The 21,754-nt window shown below is 42.4% G+C and overlaps 1 protein-coding gene across 1 annotated transcript in view; it reads right to left on the reverse strand.

The window, feature by feature from the left end:
- Positions 1-21,754, reverse strand: part of LOC124805176 (acetylcholinesterase-like) — a 111,222-nt gene that overhangs the window by 75,701 nt on the left and 13,767 nt on the right. Inside the window, exons 2-3 of the mRNA XM_047265663.1 lie at positions 10,246-10,380; positions 776-1,055 (exon numbers count right to left, since the gene is read on the reverse strand). Of these exons, the coding sequence (XP_047121619.1) occupies positions 776-1,055; positions 10,246-10,380 (415 nt within the window). The remainder of the gene's footprint in view (positions 1-775; positions 1,056-10,245; positions 10,381-21,754) is intronic.

The raw sequence follows: 21,754 nt of genomic DNA on the forward strand, positions 1-21,754 counted from the left end.
CCTCGAAAATGATCAACATTGGATTCTACACATTTTTTCCTGTGAAGCTTATTTTTCGAGTTATTCTGGTTTGTCAACTTAAAATTTACACCCTGTATATCAAACACTTCAGCGCTTCATCGAGCTTATATAAAACAGGTTTCTGTTAGGCATACACAACTTTCGCGCTTATCGATAGTAACAAGGAAGTCTAACCTTTGATCAAAAAGAAGAATATTCTACTGAGTACAACACAACGACAATAATTACATACATATTTTTATGTATGCCCATGTAAACTGTACTTGCATCAAAAGTAATTGCTTTGGTTACATAAAAGCGCAGAAGTTACGCAGTCAACCAAGTAGTATTACACATAAAATGCAATTTATATTGTGTGAGGAGATAAAATACTCAATAGAGTAACATCGTACGATATGCGGTTCTAATTACGTGCAAAACAAACAAACGAAAAACGGAGAGAAGTGGTCGGATCAAAATTTCTCTTACGCACATTCGTCTACGTTCCTTTCAAATGGTTCAAATGGCTCTGAGCACTATCGGTGTTTCTCATCTCAGCAGCAGCTATTTGGTACCTCATACGAAAATAAACGCAACATTTTCTACGTGCATCCTGAGCCGCACGCTACAGACAGATGCGGCAGAACGAAGCTAGTTGCGGGTGTGTCACGTGGTACACTGCCCCTCTGTACTATGCATCGCCACACTAGTCGCCTCCTTTCGACAACAGCTCAGCCGACGCGGACGCAAAGGAAAGTTTGCAGAAGTGACTCACCGAACGCGCCGAGCCGGTAGTTGATGGTGACCACGATGATTCCGTGCTCTAAGAAGAAGTCCGGGCCGTAGTCGAACTGAGTGCCGCTGCCTGCTTCGAAGCCGCCCCCTGGGATCCAGACGAGCACGGGCAGCGGCTCGCTAGCGTTGGCGGCCGCCTCGTGGGGCACGAACACATTCAGGTAGAGGCAGTCCTCGGAGCCGGCGCCCACCTGCGGGCACACCGGGAGGTCGCGCTGCACCCTGCGGACGCCTTCCCAGCTGGCTGGCGGTCGAGACCTCTGCACCAGAGACGCCTCGTCAGTCACACTCTCTCTGAATCTCAGGGAAAGAGGCTGCGATCGTTGGATTATTCAAGATGTGAGGAATATTCGTAAGGTTTAAATTGCCATCTCAAAAAAATATGGAGTAAACCGAAGTGTGCATAAGTTCGTAGCGTTTTTGCATATTTTCAATAAACACAACGGATATAGATAACAGAGACTTTAGTCGTCAATACTCTACTGGCCATTAAAATTGCTACACCAAGAAGAAATACAGATGATAAACAGGTATTCATGGACAAATATATAATACTAGAACTGACATGTGATTACATTTTCACGCAATTTGGGTGCATAGATCCTAAGAAATCAGTACCCAGAACAACCACCTCTGGCTGTAATAACGGCCTTGATACTCCTGGGCATTGAGTCAAACGGAGCTTGGATGGCGTGTACAGGTATAACTGCCCATGCATCTTCAGCACGATACCACAGTTCATCAAGAGTAGTGACTGGCGTATTGTGACGAGCCAGTTGTTCGGCCACCATTGACCAGACGTCTTCAATTGGTGAGAGATCAGAAGAATGTGCTGGCCAGGGCAGCAGTCGAACATTTTCTGTATCCAGAAAGGCTCGTACAGAAACTGCAACATGCAATCGTGTATTATTCTGTTGAAATGTAGAGTTTCGCAGGGATCGAATGAAGGGTAGAGCCACGGGTCGTAACACATCTGAAATGTAACGTCTACTGTTCAAAGAGCCGTCAATGCGAACAAGAGGTGACCGAGACGTGTAACCAATTACACCCCATACCAACACGCCGGGTGATACGCCAGTATGGCGATGACGAATACACGCTTCCAATGTGCGTTCACCGCGATGTCGCCAAACACGGATGCGACCATCACGCTGCTGTAAACAGAACATGGATTCATCCGAAAAAATGACGTTTTGCCATTCGTGCACCAAGGTTCGTCGTTGAGTACACCATCGCAGGCGCTCCTGTCTGTGATGCAGCGTCAAGGGTAACCGCAGCCATGGTCTCCGAGCTGATAGTCCATGCTGCTGTAAACGTCGTCGAACTGTTCGTGCAGATGGTTGTTGTCTTGCAAACGTCCCCATCTGTTGACTCAGGGATCAAGATGTGGCTGCACGATCCGTTACAGCCATGCGGATAAGATGCCTGTCATCTCGACTGCTAGTGATACGAGGCCGTTGGGATCCAGCACGGCGTTCCGTATTACCCTCCTGAACCCACCGATTCCATATTCTGCTAACAGTCATTGGAACTCTACCAACGCGAGCAGCAATGTCCCGATACGATAAACCGCAATTGCGATAGGCTACAATCCGACCTTTATCAAAGTCGGAAACGTGATGGTACGCATTTCTCCGCCTTGTGTGAATGCTCTGAAAAGCTAATCATTTGCATATCATAGCAGCTTCTTTCTGTCGGTTAAATTTAGAGTCTGTAGCACGTCATCTTCGTGGTGTAGCAATTTTAATGGCCTGTAGTGTATTATTCTGTAGTTTCCTTCACTATTTACAACAACTTGTCAATGCTGGTGTTACTTTTCGATTCGCGATTGTAGAAACCACGTGATTTTGAGGCGAAGAACTGGCTTAGCCATATTCGAAGCGCATTTTCATCCGGAAAGGATGTTCCGTGAAAGTTGTTCTATAGACAGCAGAAAAGGTTAAAATCTGAGGTCACAAAATTAAGTGAATGAGGTGTGTGCTCAATGACATCCCAACACAACTCCTTTGTATCTTTTTTTTTCACTCTACCAGAATGCGGGCGGTCGTTATCCTGAGTAGCTTCACTTCACTCAGTATTCCTGATCGTTGTTCTTGGATTCCACCTGAAGACGGCTCAGTTGCTGACGATAAATGTCAGCAGTGCTGGTTACACCTCGGGGAAGCAATTCGTCGTACATAACACAGTCGCTGTTCCACCAGATGCATAACGATATCTTTTGTGTATACGGGCAGGCCTTTGTATGGGAAGTTGCTCTTTTATTTGGGCTCTGCCAATTACTTTCTTATACTTACATCAGCTTCATGAGACCATTTACAGGATAGGAATGTTCGGTGTTTTTCACGAGCCAGCTAATGACTAGCAAGCAGAGATGCACATATAGCCACCCACTGATTTATGTGATTTTGGCTTAGAGCTTGCGGTACCCACACACTCGATTTTCTAACCTTCGCCATTGCATGCAAACGTCGCACAATGGTGAAATGGTCACAATTCGTCACATTTTCCAGTTCTCGAGTACAATGACGTGCAACATTGTGGATAAATACGTTTAAACGATCTTCATCAAACACCGAGTCACTAGTGTCAAAACGATCCTCCTTAAGACGAGAAACCATTTTCTTGCCCTCCTCTGTCCAATGGCAGTATTCCTATACATGGCGCAAGTGTTTCTGGCTGCTTCCGCTTCTCGCACCCCTTTATTGAACTCAAACAGGAGAATATGTCGCAAATGTTCCGATTTCTCCACTTGTCACTCCATTTTCTAGCGTCCAGAGCTCCACTAACTATCTCCAAATGACAAAATGACATATATAAACTCAAATAGCAGGAATGTACTACATATTAAAATGACAAGCGATAAATAAACTCTTAGTAACCGGAAAATCAACATGCAAAACAAAAACGCTACGAACCTATGCATCAATATCATATTTGCCGTCTTCTGTATAAGATATCTGAAGGGTTTCTTTTGAACTGTCTGTGTTTCGTAATCCATTAAGAAGGGACAGGTAGCTTTCACATCTAGAACGAATTGCACAGCACAATTTAGCCCATTCCATAGAGGACGGACTTCAAACAGGTGACACCATCGGAGCTCTTTTTATTACGCTATCTTCAGTCTATGATGTAATTCAGTATTGTATAATGCTCCAGAGGACCAACATTATGAAATTATTATGGCTTCACAAATATAACTGACACTTTATTGCACAGTAAAAGGTCCTTTGTTGAGTTTCAAAGAATACGAAATCGTTGGAGGAACCAAGGAACATTTTTGTGTCCTGTACCGAGCGAGATGGCGCAGTGGTTAACTCATTGAACTCGCATTCAAGAGGACGACGGGTCGAATCCGCATCCGGCAGCCGCATTCAGCCATCAGATTTAAGTTTGTATGATTTCCCTAAATCGCAGTAGGCAAATTGTGGGATGATTCATTTGCAAGGGTACGGCCTGTTTCCTTCCCCATCCTTGCAACACAACGAGCTTCTGCTTCGTCTTTGATGCCTTCAGTGTCGCCGGGACGTTAAACCTTAATCGTCCTTCCTTTCTTGTATTCCATAATGTATACACCAGCGACCAACCATGGCCTAAGATGTGCAAAAGCTTAATATGCGGAGACGACCTTGTTTTAACAATCCAAGCAAATAAGTTTGAGGAGGCATCGCAAGAAAATATTTTGTAGTACGAGGGTCACTCCTAGAGAAATGCACACTATTTTTGTAAAATACAGTTTCCATTCTGCATATGTGAAAGTTTTACAGTGTGTAGATACATCCTTGCCGCTTGTTTTCAAACTTAGTTCAACCTGTTCCCGTGAGTGGCGCTGTCACAGCATATCTTCAAGGTGGCTGCTACACTTGACGTTCGTCAGAAGCAATGTGCTGTCATAGAATTCCTGTGCTGTGAAAACGAGACGGTGGAAACATCCACAAAAAGTTAAAAAAAGGTGTATGGAGATGATGCTGTCGATCGCAGTACAGTTAGTCGGTGGGCAAGCAGGTTACGTGATGAAAGCGGGCACGGCAATATTGAGAATTGTCCTCGCAGCGGCACATCTCGTACTGCACACATTCCAGACGATGTACAGAGAGTTAACGAATTGGTGACTGCTGACAGACATATCACAGTGAACGAATTGTCACGCTACTTTGGGATAGGGGAAGGAAGTGTTTGCAGAATACTGAAAGTGTTGGCGTTAAAAAAGGTCTGTGCCAGGTGGGTTCCCAGGATGCTGACAGCGGCTCACAAAGAAACAAGAAAAACGGAATGCAGCGAGCTTTTGGAACAGTACGAGAATGGTGGAGATGAATGTCTTGGAAGAATTCTGACAGGTGATGAAACATGGCTCCAACATTTTTCACCAGAGACGAAGAGGCAATCAATGGAGTGGCATCACGCAACTTCACCCCAGAAAAAAAAAATTAAAAACCACACCTTCTGCTGGAAAAGTTATTGCTAGTATGTTTTTCGATTCCGAAAGACTCTTGCTTGTGGACATCATGCCAAGTGGAACCACCATAAATTCTGATGCATATGTGACGACACTGAAGAAACTTTCTAGCTCGACTGAGTCGTGTTCGACCACATCGTCAAAAGCACGATGTTTTGCTGTTGCATGACAATGCACTGCCACATGTCAGTCAAAAAACCATGTAAACGATCACAAAACTCGGATGGACAACCCTGAAACACCTGCCTTACAGTCCTGACCTGGCTCCATGTGGTTATCATCTCTTTGGGAAACTGAAAGACTCTCTTCGTGGAACAAGGTTTGAAGATGATAACTACCTAGTGCACGCTGCCAAACAGTGGCTCCGGTAGGTTGGTCCAGAATTTTACCTTGCGGGTATACAGGCGCTGGTTCCAAGATGGCGTAAGGCAGTGGAGAGGGATGGAAATTATGTGGAGAAATGAAAATACTGTTCCTAAAGGATGTATCTACACACTGTAGAACTTTCGCACATGTAGAACAAAAAATGGATTTAAAAAAAAAATAGTGTGCATTTCTTTTGGAGCTACCCTCGTATATCACTAGGTTTAATGGCCAGAGCTTGATTTCTTCGAGCTTATAATAGCACAGCCCAGTCACACTAATATGACAACCTGTCAAAAACCCGGAAAATCACCTGTTGCAGCACAGACCGCTGTGTGTGAATTCCTAAGGGACCAAAATGCTTAGGTCATCGTTCCCTAGACTTACACACTACTTAAACTAACTTATGTTAAGAACAACACACACACCCATGCCCGAGGGAGAACTCGAACCTCTGGCGGGAATGATAGACCGTTGCAAGACGTGCATGAAGAGAGTCAATGAAGTTCTGGAAAAGTACTGACAGGGATGTCGAGCCAAGTCGACAACAGTGCTGTGGCCAGTTGGAGGATCAATGTCGCGAACAGCTGGATCAAGGTGGTCCCACGGATTCTCGACTGGGTTTAAATCCAGAGAGTTTGGTGACCAGAGGATTACGCTAAACTCATCCTGGTGCTCTTCGAACTGTACATGTATACTGTGCGCAGTGTGATGCGATGCACTTCTCGCTGGTAGATGCCATATGGTGGACGGGGAGGGGGGGGGGGGGACATGGCTCCCAGGTAGATACACACTTGTGTCGATACACTATGTCTCCAGAATGACTAGATCACCCAGGGAACGCCACTAACATATTCCTCAGCCCATAAAGCATACAGGGTGTTTTCTTACAGACGTTTCGCGCAATACATGCCAAGGATGGATCATAAAAAGTGGTTCATCTGAAAAAGCCACCTGTTGCCACACCGTGGACATCCAGATGCGGTACTGGTGTGCAATTTCCAGCATTTATCGCTGATGAACAGTAGTCAGCATGGGTGCATGTAACAGGTGTCTGCTGCGGAGGCCCATAGGCAGCAACGTTCTTTAGACTGGCGTTGAGGAGTGGTTGGTTCATCTGGACGGTTAGTTGCTCGACAGTTGCAATTTGCCCAAAAATCAATATTCCTGCCCATTTCAACGTCAAATAAATCGCTCGGTTTCCACATCATGACAACGACTGCACCGTTTCGCGCGTCCCCTTGACGCACTTTAAATACGCTCCACTGTTAGAACTGCCACTTGCGGCCTGTGAGTGGTCATTGCATATTCACTTCTAACAAAGGCGGTGGTCATATTAATGTGACTCCACAGTGCAAATCTTTATGACTAACGCTGGTACACGAACTCACGAAGACTGACATTGTTTTCCTCTCTATAAGGTCAACCATGAGAGCAAATAAAGGCATTCTTTAAAATGAAATTTTTATTGCAGAAACACATTGCAAGTAATTTCATTTCTCTACATAGTCTCCGCCAACCTCTTTTCACTTGGTCCATCTCTAGTCAAGTTTCCAACACCGTCTTCTGAAGAACACTTGGACTCCTCCTACAGGTGCACATTCATCTGCCCCACATTGTAAAAATCACTTGAAGCTAGGTCAGGTCTGTATTCCAGGTCGAAGATTTTGAACAGAATCGATTTTTCTTTCAACTGAATGATGGCGGATCTTATTCTGAAGCAAAATCACACCTCTTGAAAGTTTCCCACACCTCTCCGTTTTGATTTTGGGTTTCAGATCTAATACTAGCTCTCAGTACCTGTCACTAACCACCGTTTAACCTTTAAGTAAGTAATGAACCAGCCGCGGATCTTTAATATCCCGAACCACGGTCATCATCAACTTTCATAGAGAAGCTTGACTTTTGAAATTTCCTTCTGAAAGCGGAGATGGAGGTTTTCGTTACATACTCTGTCGCTTAATCTATAATCTGCTTAACATACCAATGACTAACGACGCCTATTACGCGACTGAGAATGTCATCCTTCCTTTTCAAATCCCTTTAAATATGATTCCAACATTTCCATAGGTTTCTGTTTGTTCTTGTATGTCAGTTGATGTGGTACCCAGCGAGTACAAACTTTACGATTCTTACGAAATTCACGGAAAACTGCATGTGATGAAGTATGGCAAACTATCAGCTCATGCGCTATGTCAGCAGTTCTGGCACGACAACCATTTGCTCAGCTGTCTCGAAGTTACCGTCCGTTTTCTAAGTGGAGGTACAGCAGGACTCTCTTCGCAGCGGATATACCTCTAATTTTTAAGTGATTTGTCCACTGGTAAGTTTTTAGTCCGCTAGCACAGCTCTCATTAGCCTTCGTATTCATTCTGTGTATAATGTCCACAGCTTTAATCCTTTCAGATTACAGAACACGAACAACTGTCGCACATAACGAAATACCCTGAAATCTTTATAAATGAAGATACTCGCTGTACCGATACACCTGATGCACGAGAACGACAGTAAGAGAAGATAAGTAATTACTGAGACTTTGCTGTCACCCCGTGGAGCAGAAACATAACCTGTCCTCACTTACTGACTTGCTCTCATAGAACTTGTACAGAAACCAGACAGCATTTACAAGAGTCGTACGTAGGACATGGAAGGGAGGCGGTGGTTGACGAGGGAGAGACACAGCTCTTGACTATCCTCAATGCTACTCAGTTTGTGTAGTGAGCAAGCAGTAGAGGAAACCAAGATAAAATTATAGCCTAATTACATGGGGACTTAATCGCAAAGTTTACATTACAAACACATGTGTATTAACTTCATACTGAAATTAGTGGAACTCGTAACCACATATGTAGAATGTTCCCGCGGACTACATGTTTGAGGGCTCAGGTATATTGGACCGTTATTGTATAGTTTCATCTTTGTCAGTTATAGCTATTAAGTATGATAAAAACCTGCTTATTGTAATTTCCTAAAATATATCTTACGATGAACAAAAATTGTTGGTTGAATGTATCGCTAGTAATGGGAATATACTTCACTTACCTCCCTGTCACTTTGTATTACATAACATTTTATGCCTACTTTTGCAATAATTAATTTCTTTTTCTGAGTCTGTAGTTCTCTTTTTCTGCAGGTTTATTTCCGAATCCCACGCGGACAATTATTTAGCTATTTTGTTTAGCTTGCGCCACAGCGATAAAACTCATGCAATGTGCTACAATGAGGTGAAGAAAGTCACTGCATACCTACTGGTGTCGGGTCGGACCTTCTTTTCCCCGGCTTAGTGCAGCAATTCAACATACCGTGGACTCAACAAGTCCCTAGAAATCCCCTGCGGGAATATCGAGTCATGCTGCCTCTATAGGTGTCCATCATTATGAAAGTGTTGCCGGTGCAGGATGTTGCGCACGAACTGACCTCTCGATTATATGCCTTAAAACTTCAATGGGATTCACAGTGGGCTATCTGGATGAGCAAACCAATCGCCCAAATTTTCCACATGTTCTTCATACTAGTTGCGAACAATTGTGGGCCTGTGACATGCCGCATTGTCATCCATAAAAATTCCATCGTTGTTTGGGAACATTAAGTCCATGAATGGTAGCAAATGATCTCCAAGTAGCCGAATATAGCCAACCACTTCGAGTCAATGATCGGTTCAGTTGGACAAGAGCACCAAGCTCATTCCGCGTAAACATATCCCACACCATCACGGAACCACCCCCCGCTTGCACCGTGCCTTCTTGATACTTGGGTACAGGGCTTCGTGGGGCCTGCAGCTCTTACCGACGGAAACTGGAACTCATCTGACAAGCCATGGTTTTCTTCTCGTCTAGAGTCCAATCCGTATTGTCACGAGCCCAGAAAGGGGCGATGTCGTCTGTTAGCAAAGGCCCTCAGACAGGTCGACGGCTGCCTTAGCCCATTAACGTTAAATTTTGCCCCACTGTGCTAACGAATACGTTCTTCGCACGTCCCACATTGATTGCTGCGACATTTCAACAGTGTTGCTTGTCTGTTAGCAGTGACAACTCTACTCAAATACCGCTTTTCTCCCTCGGTCTGTGAGTGGAGGCCGTCGGCCACTACTTTGTCCATGGTGAGAGCTAATACCTGAAATCTGGTATTCTCGGCGCACTTTACACACTGTGCGTCTCGGAAAATTGAATTAGCTAACGATTTCCGAGATGAAATTTCCAATGTATTTAGCTACAGTTACCATTCCGCGTTCAACGTTTGTAATCACGACGGAAACCTTTTTGTACGAATCACCTGAGTACAAATGACAGCTGACCTTTTATAGTTTGTGTACGTGCATACCGCAGTCTCATGACTTTTGTCATCTCAGTGTATACTGTTCCATTCCCTATTTCAGCTGTTCCACATTCGGTGATGCGAATGAATACACTCCCGGACAGTATGGTCTGGCGTTCCGATTCCTCAAAGTCACAGTTACCTAATAATTCTCCGTCTTGTTCTGTCGGGTACATGATGTAAGGCCAATGTCCCATACGAAGTGCAGGAAAATGATAAGCCATTCTGCCGAATATTCTTCCGGGAAAGCCAGAAACAAGACCCAGAGCATCTGTTAATTACAGCTGACGCGCCGTTGTAGTGCAGATATTGCTACTCACCGCGAACCGCAGCTCCCCGATGGGCGGCTCAGCGAACGGAACGGCGATGAATCGGCGGTAGGTGGTCCCCAGAATGGTCTGCTGGAGTTCGCCTTCCAGTTCACCCTGCTCCACCGTAGCGTACACGTACTGCGCCTGGAAATGAATAAGCATTGCGTTTTACATGACTACCACAATTGTAATCCGCTATCACACTGGTTAAATACCTGAGAGAAGTCCTTTAATAGCTTGCTTGATAGTGACCAATAAATGACGGTGGAAGCATGCAGTGTTTTAAATAAAAATCCGTGTGAACTTATCAGGTAATGCAATACCTGACACTCTAGCGTGAAAAAATATTTATTGTGACGAAAAAGTATACAGACTACTCCGTGAAAAACAATTAAAGCATCACTTTTTCAAAACCACATAATTGTCTCCTGTTCCGACGTATAAGTTTGAAATATGGCTCAAAGGTGCCTACAACCTTTCTCCTTATGGTGAAAAGGCTTGGCGTTACGATATTCACCCTTGGCCTCGTTGACGCTTCAAATAGCGAGCTACCAGCACAGGCACATGCATAAAGAAAGACCAGAGCAGTAAGGTGGGTTAATGATGCCGCACTGGCACCAAATTTCACCACAACTCTCCCAAATGCCGCTACGGACTTGTACGCATGAAAAGGTCGTCGTATCCTCTCTTTCTCACATTTTACCCCTTCTTTCGACGCCGCTATGAGTATGAACCACGACATCCAGAACTGAAACCACGCTGTTTTCTTATAGGTGGCGAGGAAAACATCTCAAACAAGCCACCGATCAAAATCGACTCGAAAAGGCCTCAGAGGGAAGGTATGAAGGGCATCAATGAAACCATCTCATGACTTGTGGCGTTGGTTCCCATACATTTTGAAATCGAAAACAACAGTTCCCAATATAAGATTTTTGAAATTTTTGAAAACATAGTCATCGATCTTAAAAGTAGTTTAAATTAAAATTTAAAACAGTCTTGATCGCAGTCTGAGCAGTTACAGGAGGGTAGAGGGTCGACGGAACTCATCTAGCAATGTCCATCCACCACTCTGGATTCTGAAGATGACTCTTTCATAGAGTTGAAACCGGTCACTCACTCCAATAAAAAGATAATTTAACAAGATTGCGATCAAGACTGTTTTAAATTTTAATTTTAGTTCGCAATGTGATAAGCAACGACAACCTTTGACACTGTTGACATCCGCCCCCCCCCCATTCCTCCCCCCCCCCCCCCCCCCCGCCACGGACAACTCAATACTTGTCTAAGGGCATCATGGGCCAGCAACCACACTGAATGTGATCACATCTCTCAGGAGTGCAGTTCGACCGCAATTTTTGCTCTGGTGTACAAGGTGTAATCACTAGGGACCGTCCAGAACCATTCGATGAAATTCGAACGGGTTCCGAAGCAGCAAAGGGTACTTTGCGTTTCCAGCCCTTCTGTTTCGTGCCCTCTTGTGACATCATACAGGAGAGTGCGACAGTGACACATGCATGAATAAAAAGCCGAAAGGTCAATCGAAGAGGATCCTGATCGGCAACACCCGTCTACGATTTTTGAGCACTTTAAGAATGTACCTACCTCTACAGAGAGAACCAATGATGAAAGGCCTAGGTCCTGCAGGCAGGCTACGCTGCTGCCCTTGCGCCTGCTAGTATGCATGTTGAATAGCAAGGGTATCAAGGGGTTGCGTATATCCGAGGCTTATTCACGCATATGTCGCACTCTTCCGTTAGCAATCCGCAGGAGGGTACGGAACAGCAGGCCCGAAGAATCATAAACATCTTTTGCTGCTTCGCATCATCTTGAAATTTCGTCGAATGGCTTTTAACGACCCCTAAGAGTAACATTCTGTGCAGCAGACCAAAAACTGCGGTCGCATCGCACTCTAAATGTGTGTGATCACATTCAGGGGGGAAGTGTTGACGACCTTCCCATTGTGTGAAACATCCGCGATGGTGCTGAGCATAATGGTGGTGAAAATTGGTTCCACTGTGACATCATTAACCCATAAATTACACTTGACACGAACTTCTGTGCAATGGCCTTTTCTTCCATGTGTTTCGACATTGCTGTCTGAGTGTCACCTAGCCCGAGCATGACTTCTCAGTACGCCATGCTTTTGTACTATTACAGAGGAAAGTGGTAGGTATCTTTGAGCCAAATTTCAAATTTATTCGCAGCAATGGGAGACAAGTACAGGGTTTTCAAAAAGTGAACATTTAACTGTGTTGCGCAATATAGTACGATAAATGAATACCTTCAAAAAATGGAGGGAACGGCTGTTTCCAAATTGTATAGAAGCCAGGCTCCAGTAATAAGAGCCGATGTAGTTGAAAGCAGAGCAGTAACTCAGCGAGTGAATAGGATTTGTAGCCTAATCTTGATGTTAATCAACATGTACAGTCGCGCTCAAAAGTACCCGAACGACCTGAATTACATTTCGCCTGATTCGAATGCAACCCACATAGCGCAGCTGTCTAGCAGGTCCTCTAATCGCTCCTCGGTAGAGTTGTTTGACTATTGAAAATGGTTCCAACAAATCACCACTAGAAAACACTGCTCTGCATCGCAATAACTCAAGATGTTACGTAATACCAAGGTACTACAAATATCAGGGAACATCTCATCACAGATAAGACGCTTCTTCAGGCTTGTAAGCTCACATTTGTTACAATTAATGACATACATGAAATGTTGCCACTCTCATTATCACGTCAGATAGGTAACTCACGTAGAAAGTTCGTCGTATTCATGATTTCCTCTTCAAAATAATATACCGTACTTATTATTTAACACAAAATGACATTAAATATTTAAGTTATTCACGAGCAGCTAGTTTCGAATATGTATTAACTTCAAATGACACGACGAACCGTCTCGTTCTGCATATGGGTTCAAACCCAGGTCATGCAGATTAAGCAAAGACTTCGTGACTGACGGAATCTAACAGTCATTCCTGACTAGGCATACAGAGAGTGATATACCTCGATTTTAGACAGTATCAGTTACCAAATATCAACTTTAAATTACATAACGTAAACATTGTTAACGGACGTGAATTCCCACCCAACATCTATTGTCCTTGTTAACGAACTACGAGAGATGTTAAATATTGCTTCTTCACAAGTAACTTACTTGAAACGCCGTGAGGTAAAGCTTTGTGTTGGACAGGGATTCGAACCCAGAACCTAATTGGATTGTCATCGATGCACAATCAATTGTGACATATCGGATTTTCTCGGCAGTAGCTAGATGTTTTAACTGAAATGACGAGACGAAACATTAATTTTGACTTTCCCAGGACTCCAACCTGGCACCTATCGCTGTTATATTCTAGAGAAAACGAACGTTAAAAATGGGTTTGTTACACCAGCAGCGACATGTGAGCATGTTTGAACTAGAAATAATATGACGAAGAGTTCAGTGCTGACTGGGAATCGAGCCCCACACATATCGTTGTTGACTGCACACAAAGAGACGTCAGCTACCGAATTTTTCTCCACCAGCAGCTCGGAATAACGTCCTTGAATTTACAATGACTTCGCAAACAGTTCTGTATCTCACTGGGACTCAAAAACGTCAGATACCGTTAGTGTTGACAACGAATGAAAATACATTAAAAATCAAAATTATTACCCACCAGCAGATAGGTGTTCTCATGCTTTAGTGCCAGGCCAGGAATCGAAACCTTTCACGCGCAATATGTGGAGATGTTGAGAAATCTGCAGTTTTGAACAAACAACAAATTGCAGTCGAGCTGTATTGTCACGAAGGGATCAAATTCCGCGTTAAGGGCGGTCTGAGTTGCAATCCCAGATCTGAACCAATTTTATCGGCAAACAGAAGCTCGAATAAAAGATGGAATAAGTGTCCTGTGACCCTACATAACGTTTGTTTCGTCACTAGAAATAAATAACTAGTATAAGAAAGGTTACTGTTGATAGAGTTTCTACGTGTCGCGACTCCTGACTTTATTGTGGTTCAACCTAACGTCTACTTGGTAGAGAAGGAATATCACGTTAACATGAATGTCAGACCACAATGCCATTATACCTTCTTCACTTGGCGTAGCCAGAAGAGAACAGAATCTGTCTCTCCTTATCAAAAATTATCAGCAGAAGTTGGAATCGAACCCAGACGATAAGTATATGAATCTAGCATCAATCCAAGGGACCACCAAATTGTCTTCCCTCTCACGTATTTTTCTATCATAACAATGTTGCGCCACAGTGGATGAGAATTCTGACACACAGACTCCCTGTAGTGGTTTGCAGCATGTTCAGTACATTCATTTACTTGGTTGACCGAATCGCCATGAACTAGCTGCCTCGGCTACCCAGTGCATACATTCGTCTCTATTTTGTAATCACCGAAATAAAATCACGTAACTGACACCTACACAGAACTGCCAACAGTGTAGGATGCAGAAATTTAAACAGGAAATAGTCCTTTCGACTTGAGCTACTCTATTGCGCTATCTGTTTGTTAAAAACGTCGTGCAGTGCCAAAGAAAAGCTGTAACTGTCTGTCTCTCAGAAGTCTAGATCCGGCCATATGCATTATCTCACAGCACTGTGCAATGCGCAAGTTCTGGAGGAATTGTTGTTGAGTTCTGGAGGTGATATAGCTATGTGTCAGCTAGTAGCGTAACGGTACGCGTATTTCACTGTTGATAATACGTCGCGAGTATGGGTACATTCACTGCTGCATTTTTTAAAACGCCATGCTGCTATCTGCTGTAGTTATCGATGTAATGGAACTTTGGACATAATTCCCTTCACATCTCAACCCAAAATAGTCGCATGTGGAAAAAGGGCTAACTTTTGCGACATTTTGTTCTTTTCAGGTGTAATAGATGGCCAGGCTGCAGATGCATCTCGAAACTTTTGTATTTTGTATGGGGAGAGCGCATCGTGCCAATATACAACAGAAAAGTATTTTCTACATTGGCTTTCGTGTGGCAGTGGCACTTTATTCTTCATAAAACCTTGTTTGACAACTTTAACTCAGAACATGCATGTAATCAATAAACTGCATGTGCATTGTCAGACTGTTATAGATAACATCAGAGAATTCGTATATATCGTTGATGATTAATTTCTCTCTCATGGTAACTAACGTTTTAACAACACTGAAAGAAACCGTACGAAATCTGTGCACTGTATTATAAGAAATGAAATAAAACTACCCACGATAACCTTACGACGAAAGTCTGTTTCAATAGAACTGAGTATCTGTACACAAGCGTGCCTCTATCGGCACGAATTAGTAAAATACTAATCACTTAGATTTCGATTGGGTCTGTGTTGATTGGTATGCCGTGTCATACTAAAGTGTTATGCTAATGTGGCATTTCATAAATAAAGTTATGTATTCCTAGAAACCCAAAATTTGTTTGTCAGAACTGACTGCAAACTAAGCTTCATAAATCAGTAAATCTCAGAGTAGTTTTTATATATCTTTCGTAAGTGTACTCAAAACTAAGAAAATCATAGACGAACGTGATTTTATTTCGGTGATTACAAAATAGAGACGAATGTATGCACTGGGTAGCCGAGGCAGCTAGTTCATGGCGATTCGGTCAACCAAGTAAATGAATGTACTGAACATGCTGCAAACCACTACAGGGAGTCTGTGTGTCAGAATTCTCATCCACTGTGGCGCAACATTGTTATGATAGAAAAATACGTGAGAGGGAAGACAATTTGGTGGTCCCTTGGATTGATGCTAGATTCATATACTTATCGTCTGGGTTCGATTCCAACTTCTGCTGATAATTTTTGATAAGGAGAGACAGATTCTGTTCTCTTCTGGCTACGCCAAGTGAAGAAGGTATAATGGCATTGTGGTCTGACATTCATGTTAACGTGATATTCCTTCTCTACCAAGTAGACGTTAGGTTGAACCACAATAAAGTCAGGAGTCGCGACACGTAGAAACTCTATCAACAGTAACCTTTCTTATACTAGTTATTTATTTCTAGTGACGAAACAAACGTTATGTAGGGTCACAGGACACTTATTCCATCTTTTATTCGAGCTTCTGTTTGCCGATAAAATTGGTTCAGATCTGGGATTGCAACTCAGACCGCCCTTAACGCGGAATTTGATCCCTTCGTGACAATACAGCTCGACTGCAATTTGTTGTTTGTTCAAAACTGCAGATTCCTCAACATCTCCACATATTGCGCGTGAAAGGTTTCGATTCCTGGCCTGGCACTAAAGCATGAGAACACCTATCTGCTGGTGGGTAATAATTTTGATTTTTAATATATTTTCATTCGTTGTCAACACTAACGGTATCTGACGTTTTTGAGTCCCAGTGAGATACAGAACTGTTTGCGAAGTCATTGTAAATTCAAGGACGTTATTCCGAGCTGCTGGTGGAGAAAAATTCGGTAGCTGACGTCTCTTTGTGTGCAGTCAACAACGATATGTGTGGGGCTCGATTCCCAGTCAGCACTGAACTCTTCGTCATATTATTTCTAGTTCAAACATGCTCACATGTCGCTGCTGGTGTAACAAACCCATTTTTAACGTTCGTTTTCTCTACAATATAACAGCGATAGGTGCTAGGTTTTAGTGCTGGGAAAGAAAACATCTAGCTACTACCGAGAAAATCCGATATGTCACAATTGATTGTGCTTAGATGACAATCCAATTAGGTTCTGGGTTCGAATCTCTGTCAAACATAAAGCTTTCCCTCACGGTATTTCAAGTAAGTTACTTGTGAAGAAGCAATATTTAACATCTCTCGTTGTTCGTTAACAAGGACAATAGATGCTGGGTTGGAATTCGCGTCAGTTAACAATGTTTACGTTATGTAATTTAAAGTTGATATTTGGTAACTGATACTGTCTAAAATCGAGGTATATCACTCTCTGTATGCCTAGTCAGGAATGACTGTTAGATTCCGTCAGTCACGAAGTCATTGCTTAGTCTGCATGACCTGGGTTTGAACCCATATGCAGAACGAGACGGTTCGTCGTGTCATTTGAAGTTAATACATATTCGAAACTAGCTGCTCGTGAATAACTTAAATATTTAATGTCATTTTGTGTTAAATAATAAGTAGGGTATGTTATTTTGAAGAGGAAATCATGAATACGAAGAACTTTCTACGTGAATTACCTATCTGACGTAATAATGAGTGTGCCAACATTTCATGTATGTCATTTATTGTTAACAAATGTGAGCTTACAATGCTGAAGAACCGTCCTACCTGTGATGGGATGTTCCCTGATATTTGTAGTACCTTGGTATTACGTAACATCTTGAATTATTGCGATGCAGAGCAGTGTTTTCTAGTGGTGACTTGTTGGAACCATTTTCAATAGTCAAACGACTGTACTGAGGGGCGATTAGAGGACCTGCTAGACAGCTGCGCTGCGTGGGTTGCATTCGAATCAGGCGAAATGCAATTCAGGTCGTTCGGATACTTTTGAGCACGACTGTACATTGAGCAAATTGTGAAGTAAATCAAGGAGAAATTTGGAACGGAGACTGAAGTTCGAAGAGAAGGAATTAAAAACTTTGACGATGACTTTGCAGTTCTGTCAGGGACGGCTAAGGCCTCAGAAGAGCAATTGAACGGAATAAATAGTGTCTTGAACAGATGTTACAAGACGAACGTCAACAAAAGTAAAACAAAGGCAAGGTTAAGAAGTCGAATTAAATCAGCCGATACTACTGAAAGGCGGTTCTAGGCGCTTCAGTCTGGAACCGCGTGACCGTTACTGTCTCAGGTTCGAATCCTGCCTCGGGCATGGATGTGTGTGATGTCCTTAGGTTAGTTAGGTTTAATTAGTTCTTAGTTCTAGGGGACTGATGACCACAGATGTTAAGTCCCATAGTGCCCAGAGCCATTTGAACCATTTGAACTACTGAAAGTAGTAAATGGATTTTGTTATTTGGGCAGAAAAGTAACTGATGAAGACCGGAGTGGGGGGGTATATAATGCAGTCCAGCAATAGCAAGGGAAGTATTTCCGAAAACAAGGAATTCGTCAACATCGAATTTAAATTTAAATATGAGGAAATCTTCAGTAGAACGAAAAACTAGTCAAAAATTGCAAATTTTACTTTTTTTTATTCACACGATGACTAATTTCGGGCAGAGACCGATTTTCAAATCATTCTACAGGGCAGAAAACCAGGGCAGCTCATTTGTAATACAGGTATTACCAATTCTTTTAAGCATATGCCAAAAATTCAGAACATATTGTTCCAAGACTTACGTAACATAGTCAAAAACGATATGTTCTCCGTTTTTGGCACATGCTTCAAACAAACTGGTAACACCTGTATTACAAATGAGTTTAAATTTGGTTTTCTGCCCTGTAGAATGATTTGAAAATCGGTCTCGGCCAGAAATTAGTCATCGAGTGAATAAAAAAAAGTAAATATTGCAACTTTGGATTGGTTTTCCGTTGTAGTGATTAACAGAAGTTGCTGATCCGCAGGTACTCCAACATGTTGCAAGTTCGTACGGAAATCTTTCCTGGAGGTGTTGTCTGGAGTGTAACCTTTTACAGAAGTGAACGTGGGCAGTAAACAGTTCAGACAAGAAGAGAATAGAAGCTTTTGAAGTTCATGATACAGAAGAAAGCTGAAATTTATAAGGGTAGATGGAGAAACTAATGTGGAGGTACTAAGTCGAACTGAGAAAAAAAGAAATTTATGGCACAACCAGTTTAAAAGAGGGGCTCGATCGATAGGGTACATGCTGACTGATGGAGGAATAGTCCATTTGGTAGTGGAAGGAAGTGTGTAACCTTTTACAGAAGTGAACGTGGGCAGTAAACAGTTCAGACAAGAAGAGAATAGAAGCTTTTGAAGTTCATGATACAGAAGAAAGCTGAAATTTATAAGGGTAGATGGAGAAACTAATGTGGAAGTACTAAGTCGAACTGAGAAAAAAAGAAATTTATGGCACAACCATTTTAAAAGAGGGGATCGATCGATAGGGTACATGCTGACTGATGGAGGAATAGTCCATTTGGTAGTGGAAGGAAGTGTGTAACCTTTTACAGAAGTGAACGTGGGCAGTAAACAGTTCAGACAAGAAGAGAATAGAAGCTTTTGAAGTTCATGATACAGAAGAAAGCTGAAATTTATAAGGGTAGATGGAGAAACTAATGTGGAGGTACTAAGTCGAACTGAGAAAAAAAGAAATTTATGGCACAACCAGTTTAAAAGAGGGGCTCGATCGATAGGGTACATGCTGACTGATGGAGGAATAGTCCATTTGGTAGTGGAAGGAAGTGCGTAACCTTTTACAGAAGTGAACGTGGGCAGTAAACAGTTCAGACAAGAAGAGAATAGAAGCTTTTGAAGTTCATGATACAGAAGAAAGCTGAAATTTATAAGGGTAGATGGAGAAACTAATGTGGAGGTACTAAGTCGAACTGAGAAAAAAAGAAATTTATGGCACAACCAGTTTAAAAGAGGGGATCGATCGATAGGGTACATGCTGACTGATGGAGGAATAGTCCATTTGGTAGTGGAAGGAAGTGTGTAACCTTTTACAGAAGTGAACGTGGGCAGCAAACAGTTCAGACAAGAAGAGAATAGAAGCTTTTGAAGTTCATGATACAGAAGAAAGTTGAAATTTATAAGGGTAGATGGATAAACTAATGTGGAGGTACTAAGTCGAACTGAGAAAAAAAGAAATTTATGGCATAACCAGTTTAAAAGAGGGGCTCGATCGATAGGGTACATGCTGACTGATGGAGGAATAGTCCATTTGGTAGTGGAAGGAAGTGTGTGAGATGAAAAATGTAGAGGGAGCCGAAGGTTCGCATACAGTAAGCAGGTTAAAATGGATCTAGGCCCCAGTAATTATGCAGAGATGAAGAGACTTGTACAGGATAGATTAGTGAGGACAGCTGCATAAAACCGATCTTCGACGGAAGAGCATGGCAACTATCTACTTGTATCATTCTAAGTATTTACTTCACATCTATTATCAACGTAAATCGCTAAATGCCGCCACCAAAAGACATATAAAATAAAATATGAGTAACATACCATACAAACGAAGTGAAACGTGGTATGAACTATCTGTAGCTGAGTCACAGACCAAGTATTTGATGAAGGAGATGTGGCCCATGTAAATGAATTCAAGCATTTAAATAAAAGACCAGATATTGTGTAGTAAGCCATCGCCTTTTATTCATTGTAAACAGGCATTATCAATAAATAGAGTATCGATGGGGAGATACTGGAGAAGGATATATCACGGAAGACTAGTTGTGAGAAAATCAAAATCCAGACCGAGATTCATTCGAAGAAATTCATCCACGAATTTAAGGGAACCGCTTAACTCTCGCCATATCGCTGTTGTTAGGGAAAGGATAGCTACAGAAGGAATCGGTAGTGTGATTTGCAGGCAGCCATTCTGTTAATCGCTTGTAGTCGCTTACGGAAACCAATCAAACCTTTACTCTAGGTAGGTAGTCGAGATAAAGTAGTGTCATCTCCAAGTACGATAAGATAAAAGAAAGAATTCGACGTGGCAAACACAGATACTTCAGCAGTGGTCAGAGATAGAGAATCGAATGACATAACTACAAAAAGTAATTGAGGCTCCTTCAACGTTACTAAAATCAGTGTAATTTGTACTACTAGATGGCCATTTGATTTGTTATCCATTATCGGTGAGATAGAACTGCCATCGCCATATCACATAAGAAAATTCAAGCCAATAACAAATGTAAGTACTTTTTTATATCTCAGACTTTTAAATTACTGGCTGGAGTAAAAGACAGCGGAATACCTTTAAAAAAAAGTAACTGGACGAATAGGCTTGCGGCAACATAAAAACTATGGGTAGAATAAAGTGTGGTGTTTATTAACAAACGGAAGAAAAACAAAAATCAAAGATGATTTTATAGCATCCGTGGACCTAGTGAAACACTCCGACTGTGCAAGGCCGAACACGAAGAATCAAATCCTAAAAAGAATCACGATTAAGTTCAGAGATCATCTACGATATCAACAGGTACCAAACTGGTGTTATTATAATGGACGATCCCGTAGGATAACTTTGTGTAAAACTACAGTGATCGTTGCAGCTTCTTACCATTTCCTTTTCATTTTTATGCTTCAGGGAGAAGAGGAAAAAATGCGGAAAATGGTATTTGGGCTGAGCTTTTTGGATCAAATCCACATTAAAACAGTGATCTTTTTTCTCGGTCAGGAATCTACGACCGCTTGGTTCAGTAGCGGAACAATGAAAAGAGGCTGAGCGCAGAGAGAACAATAAATCTTGATCAAATGTGAAATGAACATTCTTATCCGTCGTCAAGTGATCTGGAGGCCAGAAGTACTGATGGATCCGACAGTGCGGCCATTCTGGTGCAGAAAGAGTAGAGTAACTTGTCTCACTCCTAAAACGGACTAACGTTAACAGATAAAGATTGTCGTGAGGCAAGGCAATACACTAGTAAACTATACTTTCAGTATAAATTGTCAAAAATAAATCAAATGATAATA

The sequence above is a fragment of the Schistocerca piceifrons genome, chromosome 7 (genome assembly GCF_021461385.2).
Source record: "Schistocerca piceifrons isolate TAMUIC-IGC-003096 chromosome 7, iqSchPice1.1, whole genome shotgun sequence".
In the NCBI taxonomy this organism is placed as follows: domain Eukaryota; kingdom Metazoa; phylum Arthropoda; class Insecta; order Orthoptera; family Acrididae; genus Schistocerca; species Schistocerca piceifrons.